This window comes from Emys orbicularis, chromosome 8, assembly GCF_028017835.1.
Source record: "Emys orbicularis isolate rEmyOrb1 chromosome 8, rEmyOrb1.hap1, whole genome shotgun sequence".
Lineage (NCBI taxonomy): Eukaryota > Metazoa > Chordata > Testudines > Emydidae > Emys > Emys orbicularis.
The window spans coordinates 62,031,778-62,045,401 of record NC_088690.1 but is presented as its reverse complement, the minus strand read 5'-3'; the positions used below and the strand labels follow the sequence as shown (position 1 = coordinate 62,045,401).

The 13,624-nt window shown below is 39.6% G+C and overlaps 1 protein-coding gene across 1 annotated transcript in view; it reads left to right on the top strand.

Annotated features, from left to right (window-relative positions):
• RABGAP1L (RAB GTPase activating protein 1 like) overlaps nt 1-4,978 on the top strand; it is a 525,385-nt gene extending 520,407 nt beyond the window's left edge. Inside the window, exons 25-26 of the mRNA XM_065408876.1 lie at nt 2,097-2,294; nt 4,823-4,978. Coding sequence (XP_065264948.1) covers nt 2,097-2,294; nt 4,823-4,978 — 354 coding nt within the window. The remainder of the gene's footprint in view (nt 1-2,096; nt 2,295-4,822) is intronic.
• Nucleotides 4,979-13,624: the final 8,646 nt, after the last annotated feature.

Below are 13,624 nucleotides of genomic sequence, written 5' to 3'. Positions count from 1 at the left end.
CCATATAGTAGCAGCCTTGTGAGCCAGGAAGATGGTCTAAAATACCCTCTCAGATGTTTCACAGGATGGAAACAATTGTAGAATACATGTCCCTTCACCATGCTGTTTTGGATATCAGGTATGCTGGAGCTTCCAAACTGGAGTGCACAAAGTCCCTATATTTTTCCCCGCAGAAATGTATCAATTTGGCAGGAAGCATGGAGGGATAAGTCTTTATAAGTTCTAATAAGATGAGAAAGGGAGCCCTTTGGGGGAGCTTTAGAACTGCATCTCTATTTTGCACAGTGCACGCAGGCACAGCCCGGGACAGAGAGAGCAAAGGTTGCTTTGGACCTGATGGATTCTGGGCAGGCCAGGGAGCTGCTCTTAATTATGGTGGGCTGGCCTGGTCTGCCCCAGATTTTCCATCCCCCTCCTGTCCTGAACACCAAGGCCTTGTGAGATCTGCATAGAGCTGTCTCTAGTTGTCCTACATAGTCTCCTCACTAGGGGAATTTTCCCCAATAAGGGACTTCACAGCACCTGTATGCTGCCACAGCAACATACAAGGAATCCCTCCCTCTGTTTCTGTAGTTCTCAAACTTTCTGAAGTATATAATCTGTTGCTATCCAGTGGCAAATGTCTGCCTTTTGCTAGGATTATAAATCTTACTGCCTACTATTTTTGAAACATTAAACCAAGGGTTTACACATGCTTTACAAGTAGTTGGCAGTTTAGCAACATACACCGCTACCTCGATATAATGCTACCCGATATAACACAAATTCGGATATAACGCAGTAAAGCAGTGCTCCGGGAGGGCAGGGCTGCGCACTGCGGTGGATCAAAGCAAGTTCAATATAACGCGGTTTCACCTATAACGCGGTAAGATTTTTTGGCTCGCAAGGACAGCTTTATATCGAGGTAGAGGTGTACATATCTTCCCTCTTAGACAAAAAAAGACGTTTCTGAACTGAGAATGCCAGACACTCTACTTACTGTTCTAAAATTACGGTTTCACAAAAATAAAGACTGATTGACATTCATCTAGTTTCTTAGAGTATTTCAGTAAATTTTTTTGCTTGTTTACTCCTGCTAAGTGGTCTGAGAGCCATGTCAGCAGGATTACATTAGCAGACACTGGCTATTGTTAATGGTGACCAGATATTCAACCCAATATTAACAACAAGAAGGAAGGAATGCAAGCCAAAATAGGGAAAGAAAAGTTTAAAGAATATTTAGATAAATTAGATGTGTTCAAGTCAGCAGGGCTTGATGAAATTCATTCTAGAGTAGTTAAGGAAATAGCTGAAGCAACCGTCTTCGAGAACTTATGGAAGACAGGTGAGGCCCCCGAAGATTGGAGAAAGGCAAACATAATACTGATCTTTAACTAGGGGAACAAAAAGGACTCAGGGAATTCTAGACCAGCCAGCTTAACTTCGATACTTGAAAAGTTACTGGAACAAATTGTTAGTCAATTTGTAAGCACCTCTTCAAGCCAACCCAATGTGGAACTTGCTGTTGTCAAGTGTTCTTGACACTAGGAGCATTCTGTAAGATAATATCACTATTACATGCTGGTATTAATAGAAAAGTAGCAGCCATTGCATCCAGCATGGAGTGCTTCCTTGTAACGAGTAAGGAAAACCTGGGTGGGAGCGGGTTTCTAAGCAATATCACATGGCTGTAATATTTCCTTTAGCCAAAAGCCATATTAACCTTCATATTTGATCACAGGTATTCTTTTTTTAAAGCAGCAGGTTTAGCCAGAGGAAAAAATCCTACAATCTACTTTATCAACAAATATGCTAACATTAATGCAGTACTGCAAAAATATCACAAGTCTTGACAACAAGAGGGTAAATGTGACTTTCAAAGTCTAGATGTGTTGAAAAAATGCTTGAAGTATTAGGAATTCTTATCCTGGTGCATGCGCCTATATCTGTTGTTCATGAATTTCTAAAATCATTTGAGGTAAGACTGCATGTGACAATCTCACACAATTAGTGGCTCTACCATTACCACCAAAAAGCAAATCTAACATAAGAGCGGCTCTTCCAGGAAACAGGACATCTGTAACATGGCTAAAAATGGATTCTCTGGCTGTTCCCAGGGTAAAGTGATGGCTTGCAAACACTGCAGTGAGATTTTCAGTAAGGAAGGAGCATTGAAGCTGCCTGCTATAAGCAGAGAGACCCAGGGAACAGAAAGAGATGATGAGAAGGATGCACTCAAGAAGCAGCTGAGGGAGATGGAGCTGGAACTGGCACAGACCAAATTGCAGCTTGTGGAAGCAAAGTGCAAAATTCAGGTATATGTACAGGTATCCTACTACAGAAAAGACTGATTGTATTAAGCCCTATCTACCTTATGGGGAATTTAGTTGCAATGTGACTGTCTCCTTGACTTTGGTTCTGTAGTGTAGATGGTGCTAGAATGCTACTGTGCTTTTATGCAGCGACACTAAGGGCTATGTCTACACTGGTACTTCCGTTGGTAAAACTTCTGTCGGTCAGGGGTGTGAAAAAACACACACACACACTCCGACAAAAGTTTTAACAACAAAAAGTGTCAGTGTGGACAAAGCTACTGCTGCTCATTGGTGGTGGTTTTATTTTGCCGGCAGGAGAGCTCTGTCCTGCCGGCAAAGAGCGGCTACACAGGAGACCTTACAGAGGCATAACTGTAGCGGCACAGCTGTGCCACTGTAAGGTACGCTGTGTAGACATAGCCAAATTGTAAGGCGTCTCCTCTTCCTTTCATTCTCTTATACCAATAAAAACTAGCAGGATCTTATTAAAGGGGACAAGATAAAGATGCCACATTTATTATGATAACAATTTGATTTATGACCAATAACTAATATCTTAATCCTTATACACACACATTATACCTAATACACACACACACACACACACACACACACACACACACACACAAATCCATTAGATGTTCTGCAGCTGCTGCATAGTTACCAGTCCTGCTTGAGTCTGTGGCTTGAGTTTGCAGCTTGGGTTCGTAGCTTGTGGCGGCTAACTGGCCAGGAAAGCCGGGCACAAGGACGAGCTGGGTCTCTGTTGGGCATGCACCGATGCCCTTCCATGTTGGCAGCAGAATGTTACCCTCCTCCAAAGTTTTCCATCTCACCCATCCTTTTTGTAGGCTTTAGTTTGAATCCAGAGTCTATAGGTCTTGCTGTGTCACGCTGCCTCCAGGTTTGGTGATTGATTACCCGTCAATTGCAGACATGACTTTCAGACTCGGACCGGGCTTTGATCTTCCTTTTATTGTACCTTTTCTTTTTAGGGTGGATTCTTCTTACTTTGTTAGGGCTCTTGTCTGCAACTTCAGCCGTTGGTGTTTGAACTCTATTTAATCAGGACAGGCTGGGGCTGGAGGTTGATTCCATCATCCATCCATACCTCATTTACACATCTAAACTAAACTAATACGATTACAGCAGGGTTTGCAAAAATGAAGGTTGCAGCAAGCCCTTACAAAATGGAGTAAGCGTTTTAAAATGGGGTTTGAATTACAATATGGCAAACAGTGAACAGAAGTTACAATATAGACAAGTATAATGGATGGCAACCAGTGAACAGAAGTTACACTGTAGGCAAGTGTAATAAATGGTGAACAGAAGTTACAATACTGAAACAGTGCAAGTCTCAGTGATTTAAGCAGGAATTGGATTGATAGTGAAACTTACAAAGGCAGCTGACTGAACAGCTATGGCTCTTAACAAGCATCTTAATTGTTAATTAGCCAGTTATTGGGGTAACCGGTTTTATGAATGAATATTGTTTCATTCATAAAACTTTACTTATGAAGTTACATTAATAAAATGAACAATTAAAAACAATTTCATTCATCAGTTCTACAATTCCTGCACCGAAGCTGAATACAGTCATCCTTGCACTCCCTACAAGGCTAGCCAAGCCAAAGGGGGCTAAGACAACTGCAGAAGAATGCATACTGCACCCTCTTAAAGGGTGGCACAATGGCCCCGTTTAACCTACATGGTAGGGAGCTCTGGAAAGGGTATGAAACTCAGTGCCTCCTGTAGATCTGCTGGGGGGAAATGTAACTGTACACCATTCCCAATCCATGGTAGAAACTATAAAACAAAATCCAGCCTTTTAGTAACATAGTGCTATGTCCAAAAAAATAGCTCTCATTTGTGGCCCTAACTTACCCCAGCCCTGTCTGGCATATGATTGTCTGTTGTCTACCCTTTTGTTCTTGACATACCCTCTCCTCTTCTGCTAAGCTTGTGGAGTTGCTCTCACCACAAGTCACAACCTCCATCATGGATAGTAGTATCCCTTGCGGCATCCATCAGTACCTCTGGCAAGGAGTTTCATCCAAGCAAAGCAGCCCCCCACTCCTCATACACTACCATTCCTCTATTGGTTCAGTGGCAGCTCAAGATACACCCTTACTTTCATACCATTGTTCTACTTCTAGACATCTCTACACACAGCTGCCAAACCATCAAAGCACCATATAGATTAAATCTTGTGTGCATATGCTTGTCTGTACCATTGCTACACCCACACATCACCTCTGAGGGTTTATTTTATGCCAATCTAATTGGACTTAGCTGATTTTGTGAATTCCCAGGAAACTGGGATGTTCCTTTTCACTCTTCCCTTCCAGTCTTCAAAGAAAAAGGGCTCTAATTTGTAGTACTATCGTCTGTAGTTCTACTGCCTCTCCCCTTCAATCCCCACCCCCATGACTGTAGAAGGAAAGAACTGAGTTACAGGGATTGAATTTGAAGATGCCTCTCTGTAATCAATGATTTTCTGATCAACTCCGACTATTCTACTTCCTTAGGAGCTGGAGCACCAGAGAGGAACCCTTATGAATGAAATCCAAGCTGCTAAAAACTCTTGGTTTAGCAAAACCCTGAACTCTATCAAAACGGCCACGAGCACACAGCCACCACAGCAGCCTCCACCATCCCAGCCACCCAAAGAGAGCAGTACATAGTTCCAGCCAGACCCCAGGCACAAGAGCACAAAGAACAAAGCAACTGAAACCCTGGAGGATTTCCCCAGGGAGGTCTCCTCTTGGGGAAAGGACAAAAGACAGGAGTGCAGGCGTTGAAGTGAAATCCTTCAGTGTCTTTACTCATTCTGGTGTGACCCTTTCCAAAGGGAAGTTATTTAAAGAATCCAATTTTATGTTGAATACTTATTTCCCACCTGCCTTCCTGAAAGCCATGTTCTAATACCTTCATCCTTTTACACTTTATTTTATATGCTTAGATGTTCAGATGGATAATAATAATTCAGAACTAAGTGTTCAGTATGTGAACTAATTATAACTACAATTATTTTTATCTTGCATAAAACAGATGTTTTCTTTTTGGGAAAGAAGGAGGGTAGCATGAAGTACTGAAGCATAAATCTTGTCAAAGAAAGCACAGTATAATGCCAGGCTTTATACTCATGCCATGGGATCATCTCAAGTTTACAGTGGTGTTTGCATCCTGCAGAGAAGCATTTCCCATTCATTGTAAGTCTTAAGTCATAGCCAAAATAGTCTTGTGCTCTCTCTGGCATAGCACAAGTGTTTATAATCTTCCCTGCGAATATTCTGTTTGTTTGATTTTGGCAATTAGTTTCCTGCACAAATTCAAGGAGCGCAGGTCTTCCAGGTGCTGAGTGGCAGCACTGTTTAATTCTTGTGTGTCGCACCTGAACTGGAATTTAAAGTGAAATCTTCTAGTTCCCTTCTTATTCTGTTTTATTTTCAGAACTGGAGAAATGATTCCCTCCATTAGAACAAAGGGAAGGCTATATTACTTTTTTTTTTTGGGGGGGGGGGGGGGGAGGGAGGGGAAATAAGTAGTTTTGAAACCTTGCTTAGTTTTGACATTCTACTACCCCTGTGCAATAAAAGCGTGTTTTGTTTTGTTTTCAGTGTAAAGTTGGTAGAAATATTTTCACATGAAACATTGAGCCAAGGTTTAAGCATTGGACTTGGCACAAAACTGGAAGCATCAAATCAAAAAACTCTCTTTGCACAGGAGAAACAAACACCATGGAAAAGTTTATTTGCTTTTGACACTTTATTAGGGAACCCTAAGTTGCTGTATCTTTTTTTTAAAGGACAAAATATTAGAAATGCAAGATAATAGACTTTACTCATGAGGTAAACTTTTCTGATGATTATTCCTGAGTCTGTCTGGAAACAGGATTGTCTTGTTTTATATCTCTAAGTTAAAGAAGTGCAAAAGCAGTTCTGACATTTTTTTGATTGAACATAAATGTTTATAGAAATACTTATTTCATGAAAAATTAAACTATTGCTTAAACTGATGGAAATATTTTTAAATTATATTTAACATGTCTATAAGAAGGTCTCACAGATAAATATTGTTGCTGGACAAGAGGTTAGTTGTGCATTAAGTTTCCCCATGTTATAAAATGTTCCAGGGACATTAGCCCTGTTTTGATTTTAACTTTAAGTAATGTAATATCTTATCAGCTCTGTACAATAAAGTTTGATACTCACATCCTGCTTCATTTTCAAGCATATTTTCAGAAGATTTTTACATGTAGTACAAGTTTAACATTTACCCTGTGCCAAAGGAGACATTTTGAAGAGCAGTCAGCTGTCTGAAATAGAGATCAAAATGTAGTCACTATCCTTAGGCAGCAAAAGGCCTGCAATTTGGTGATGTAGGTTCTTTTTTCTAAGAACAGAGCTGAATAAAGAGTTAAGTTCCTCTTGTTAGAATGGTTTATAAACTTACCTGGAAGAACAGTGTTTTGTCTAGATGTTGTTACAGAGTGGAACCGAAATAAGAGGGTTCTTCAAATGAAACCGAATTTTGGCATACTTTCCATAATCAGCTTAGTGCTATTAATATTTATCTGAATAAAGACCAGTGTTCCTATCCAGTGGAATTACTAATTTCAGCATTGAGATGTCACTGGCAAGTAAATTAACAAACTTGAACTAAGTTATGTAATAAACTGGAGGTGACAATTGTATACAATTAAATACATTAGGATAATTAATTTATTGTAATACTTGGAGTACTGTGCTCACAGCCAACATTGTTACTGGTATCAAACCACCAGTTTTGTCCAAATTTCTCATTTAAATTCCAATCCTTTAATTTAAATCATGCCTACGGATTGATTTATACTGTTTTCCAAACAAGGTCTTCAATGCAGTATAAACAGAAAAGTAAATTTAATATGGCACTTTTTGGCATGTCTCCACTCACAAAAATGTTTGCTACCTGTAAGCTATGCTGAGCCCTTACAGTTATTGGAGAGGAAATTGGATTCTATTTTGCCTTCACATGATAGCAATAAAATTATCAGTCAAGTGCTGATGACAGAATCTTCACCCTGGTAATGATCCAAGAGGCTTGATTTCCTACCTCCTCCCCCACCATCCCAGGTTGAGTGTCTATCACCTCTAAGTAGAAGAATTAATAACATTTGACTTTAAAAACTGTAAATCTTGTTTGGAATCAGTGAAAGAACAAATAAAATCACTTTCCTGACTGTAATGACAGTGACATTCAATAACATGGAAAGCTAACAAGATTGTAGGGTTACAAGATAGGAGGTAAAATCCAACTTCCTGGCTGTATATACAAATAACCTAACATTGTCATAAAGATTTTAAAAAATGGGTTTTAGTTGGCCCTTTCAGTGGTAAAAGACAGAACCGGGTACATGATGGAAATGTGCACCTTCAGAGTTGGCTGATATACTGTATGTGGCAAAGGCTGATGTTTGCATAGATTTTTTTTCAATGGGAAACTTCCTGAATTAAAAGTCTCACTGAAGCTAATATGTATCTGTTCAAACAGCACTGAAACAGTTAACATAACTCAAAGTGTGGAAGTATTTATTTTTTTAAAATTCAATATCAAAATGCATGCCCAGTTCCAACAGTTGTTCTAAAGGTAACTTGTGTCCATCCATATGTAAGGAGCAAGCATTATTGGGGATTTTTATTTTTACTTCCATTCAGAACAAGTAATTCTGAAATATGGCCTTAATTTCACAAAGAAACAAATCTCTGTAAAACATATATTATGGTGCCGTTATTAATCTTGTGGATACTAGTGCCTCACTGAGGTGCACAATGCAGAAAGAACAAGTAAATTTTTTTCACTTTATGCATAAGTTTTTTATTTGGGTGAAACACTTCATAGGATAAATCAGGTTGGATTAATTACATTGTACATCAATTCACTAATCATATTTTTGTGGATCAAAGTTGAATTTATGTAAAACCGTAGTACATACTTCATATCACTTAAAAAAAAAATCTGAAAAGTTAACGACTTGCCTGCATTCAGGTAAACTGCTCAAGGTTCATATGCTTCAGTCCTCACTAGAAGGAAAGCACTGAACCATGTACTCAGTATAGCCAGCTGACACACACATCCCAGCCTCTGCCCTGCTCATTAGATTGTATATCTTCCCATTTGCTATAGGGAAATTATCTTTAGATAACCAGAAAAATCTTTTTGTATTATAAGTTGTATGGCGGGACTTTTTGTTTAGCCATTGAATTTCCTGTTTTATGCTAGCATATTTTGTTTTATTCTCTTATTTCATTAAAAAGCTATTTTGAAGCAAAAAGCAGGTGTGGGGTATCTCTGTTCATTAGAACAAGAAAGGAGAGTCAGGCAGAACAGACACTCATCCCTAGATACCAAAGTATATTAGTCATAGCAGACTCTTATAGTCTAAGTAGAGACACATACATTACAGATTTAGGTTTTGTGGCAAACACCTGGGGTGAAATCCTGGCCCCAGTAAGACAACGGCCAAACTCCCATTGACTTCAGTGGGGCCAGGATTTCACCCATGAAGTTGAGTTTGTGATATGCTGACTAGCCTTGGTGATAGTGTTCTTTAATAGAGTAGAAAAACTGCCTGTACTGGCCGCTACAGTATCCTGATTTACAAATTAAGTATGAAAAATCTTGCTTTCCTAATGCCACAACCTCTCGCTAGGAAGTGTGTAGGGCTGAATTCTGACATCCCTGTACTGAGTAATATCTTACTGAACATGTGAACTTTGTCATATAATGGTATGTTATTTTTCATCTCCTAGAGAAGCCTTTAGTACATGTTTTACATTTTGAAGATCTAGGCAGTAGTTTTAACTAAGAGCTGAAAGACAGTTCTCTTGAACCCACAGCAGCCATCAGTGGATGATGCCTTGTAAAGTAGTCGGTTGTTCAATAGCAGGCTTTACTAGACATATAGCATTGTATATGCCCATAGATGTAACGTAGTACCGTACATTTTCCTCTTAAAAATATAGCCTTGTTCTAAATTTCCTTTCTGCTTATTACACTAACCATCCCATGGAGAGCTGTCCCACTAAAAAGAGGCATTTCCATCCAAATAGTGCTAAATGCTCACATGCTACATCCCTTTCACTTTGAACTACTCAATGTAGAAAATGTCGCAAGTTGACTTCTGAACACCCACCAATGCACTGTCTGAAACTGGGCTATGATACGTAGAAAGCATCCAGTTTTAAAGAGATTCATAATGAGAACTAGAAAATGGACCTTTTAAGGGCACTACACACAAGAACTAATTACAACCCTACCTTTCCTAGTTCAGAGGCCTGCAAAACATCAGTTTACGACCATTACTCACTATTTACAGGTTTGCCCTTCAGGAATACAGAGCTATCAATTTCTTCCAGACTCCCAGTGGTTTGCTATTGAATGTATTTCATGCCTATTTTTACCTGGAAAAAATAAGGCTCAAAAATAAGAACTTTACTTCCTTCCCTTATTTTCTTATTCAGTGAGACTTGTTTTTATTTAACCTGTAAAGGAGCATATATGCATCTTTGGAAACTATATATTATATATAGAATAATATATAGGAAACTGAATTAGGAGATAAAATACATCAGAAGGGTCTAGTGTCACAAATTTCACTCATGTGATTTGATAACCACCAGAATCCTGGGCTGTACTAATTTCCTTTCAGTTTCTCTTATTTTTGTATTTTATATAATACATGGATCCTACTACCAATTCATATAAACAAGAGAAAATGTTATTGGCCTCTGCCTGATTCTCTCCTTTCAACAATCCCCTGGAGGAAACTAATGTGGATGAGGTTTTCAAGAATTGTATTGGGAGCCATTTCACTTAGAACCATCACCTTCTCTTGGAACTCTGGAGAGAATCTTCTTTATAGTTTAAGTAGAAAATACAATGATGTCAAGTGCAAGCAGAGATGGGCCCTATCCAGATCCATAGTTTTCCAAAGTTTAAAGGGGGTTCAGTTCCAGGAGTTTTATTCAGCCTCTTGAAACAGGCACCAGCTGCAAAGCTTGGATCCAGAGTGAGGGTTCCCCACCTGTTGGGGTTATTCAGCTGCACAGTCTTGATTTGGGTCCATCCCTAATTATAAAGAGAAATACAGTGCTAGTGGACTAGGGAGATACAGGAGCTTTGTTGTGTTAGACGTATGATTTGGGAACATTTTTATACTGCCAATCAGTCGCTGTATAACCAATCCATGTATTATATAAAAATATAAATGTAACGCTTGTTATTAAAAGTGTAATTTAATGTACATCATCACAAGAAATGTTTACTTTTTTAATTGTTAGACATGTTTAGATCAGTATCTTGTTTTCTTTGTGTGAATGATATGTTGTAAAATAAACAGAAATGCAAACAAGATGAGAATGAGATGCTTGTTTTCATAAACTGCTCACATTACTGATACCCTCAATGTCTGCTCAAGAAATGATTTGACCTCCATTTACAATAAATCTGATTAACACTGGCACTTTTGATATGCTTATAGCAACTCAATTTGGTCACTCTCAGGCATGCAGCATTAGTGTATCAAGTCTTATCACAAAGGTTAAGATTTTGTCTCAGTTATTTTTAGTAAAAGTCAGGGACAGGTCACAGGCAATAAACAAAAATTCATGGACGCCTGTCCCTGACTTTTACTAAAAATAACTGGGAAAGAGGGGGAAGGGGTGCTGACCACCAGGGGGGACTGAAGCACAAGTCTTGGAGGGAGCGGGGGTGGGGGGGGGGAGGCACTGACAGCCCAATAAGTGGGGGATGGAAGCCAAAGAAGTCACAGAGGTTTGTTAAAAAGTCACAGAATCCATGACCTCTGTGACTAAATCGTATCCTTACCTATCACTGAATTCACAACCAACTAATTTCAAGGGTCTGGGGCAGGGGTAGCCAATAGGCAGACTTGTGGGCCAAATTCGGACCACCAGACACTTTTCAATGGACGACAAGAGCTTTTTATTTACTTAGTATTATCATTATTATTGTTGTTTTTTATTATTTTCTCTGGAGTCTAGACCTTGACTATACATTGACCAAGAAATTTGGACCTTGGCAAAAAATAATGGACTACCCCTGGATGGGGTAATGCAGTACTGCACCTGTGGTCCACAGCTCAATTGCTGGCAGTCTGGAGAACTGCTACATCACACAGCTCCTCTTTTCCAATTGTTTCTAGAGATGCCTGGGGTCTTCAGATCCTGCAAGCTTACGAAAGCTGCTGGAAGGAAAGGTGCCAGTCTGTCTATATACAGTATACACCACTCCTAGAGGCTGATGCTACACAAGGAGTGAGGATACAGGGTCTTGCGTATCTCCCGAGCAGAATACACAGTGGAAGCAGGCAATGGGGCAGCCAAGCACTATACCCAAGAAGAGAAGGAGAAGGTGGCTGTGCAGTAAGGCCAGGGGAGCAAACTAGAAAAGGGACAGAAGCTTGTGCTGGGGGAGAGGAGCAGAGAAGAGGGCCAGACAGCTGGGACGCAAGCGGGGTGGGAAGACACAGAATAAAAGTAAGATTACATTTTTCCAAAGGAAAAAGCAAGGAACAGCCTTCTCTAACATAAGAATGGCTATACTGGGTCAGACCACAAGTCCATTTATCCCAATATCCTGTCTTCCGACAGTGGCTAATACCAGGTTCTTCAGAGGGAATAAACAGAACAGGTAATCATCAAGTGATCCATCCCCTGTCACCCACTCCCAGCTTCTGGGAAACAGAGACTAAGGACACTATCCCTGCCCATCCCGGCTAATAGCCACTGATGTATCCTCCATGAATTTATCTTGTTCTTTTTTGAACCCCATTATTGCCTTTGCTTTCACACCATCCTTTGGCAAAGAGTTCCAAAGGTTAACTGTGCACTGTGTGAACAAATACTTCCTTTTGTTTGTTTTAAACCTGCTGCCTATTAATTTCATTTGGTGACCCTTAGATCTTGTGTTATGAGGAGTAAATAACAGTTCCTTGTTTACTTTCTCCACACCAGTCATGATTTCATAGAACTCCCCTTAGTAGTCTCTTTTCCAAGCTGAAAAGTCTGTTTTACTAATCTCTATTTATAGGGAAGCTGTTCCATACCCCTAATCATTTTTGTTTTCCTTTTCTGTACTTTTTCCAATTCCAATATATCTTTTTTGAGATGGGGCGACCACATCTGCACATAGTAGTCAAGATGTGGGAGTACCATGGATTTATATAGAGGGGAATATATTTTCTGTCTTATTATCTATCCCTTTCCTAACAATTCCCAACATTCTGTTTGCTTTTTTGACTGCCACTGCACATTGCATGGATGTTTTCAGAAAAAGATCTCTTTCTTGAATAGCATCAGCTAATTTAGACCCCATCATTTTATATGTATAGTTGGGATTATGCTTTCCAATGTGCATTACTTTGCATTTAGCAACATTTAATTTCATCTGCCATTTTGTTGCCCAGTCACCCAGTTTTGTGAGATCCCTTTGTAATTCTTCAGTCTGGTTTGGGCTTAACTATCTTGAGTAGTTTTGTTTCATCTGCAAATTTTGCCACCTCACTGTTTATCCCCTTTTCCAAATAATTTATGAATATGTTGAACAGTACTGGTCCCAGTACAGACCCTTGGAGTGCACACCACTATTCACCTCTCTCTATTCTAAAAACTGGCCATTATTCCTACCCTGTTTCTTATCTTTTAACCAGTTACTACTGATCCATGAGAGGACCTTCCTTCTTATCCCACTAACTTCGTACTTTGCTTAAGAGCCTTTGGTGAAGGACCTTATCAAAGGCTTTCTGAAAAATCTAAATACAGTAGGACCTCAAAGATACAAACACCAGAGTTACGGACTGACCGGTCAACCGGACATGTGAAACTGAAAGTAATCAATCAGGCAGGAGCAGAGACCAAAAATATAAAAAAAGCAAGTACCATACTGTGCCTGTATTGCATCTTAAAGGTAGGCACATCTGGGCCTCTATTATGCGGTCTTCCAAAAGTTTCCTTGCAACTTGCAGTTATTTCACTTTCGGCACTGTACTTTTTAATTTCTGTTTAACTAACTTCCTCATTTTTGTATAGTTCCCCTTTCTGAAATTAAATGCTACCATGCTGGACTGCTGTGGTGTCATCATGCCCACAGGGATGTTAAATTTAATTATATTATGGTCACTATTACCAAGTGGTTCAGCTACATTCACCTCTTGGTCCAGATCCTGTAGCTCCAATTAGGACTAAATCAAGAATTGCCTCTCCTCTTGTGGGTTCCAGGACTAGCTGCTCCAAGAAACAGTCGTTTAAGATGTCAAGAAACTGTATCTT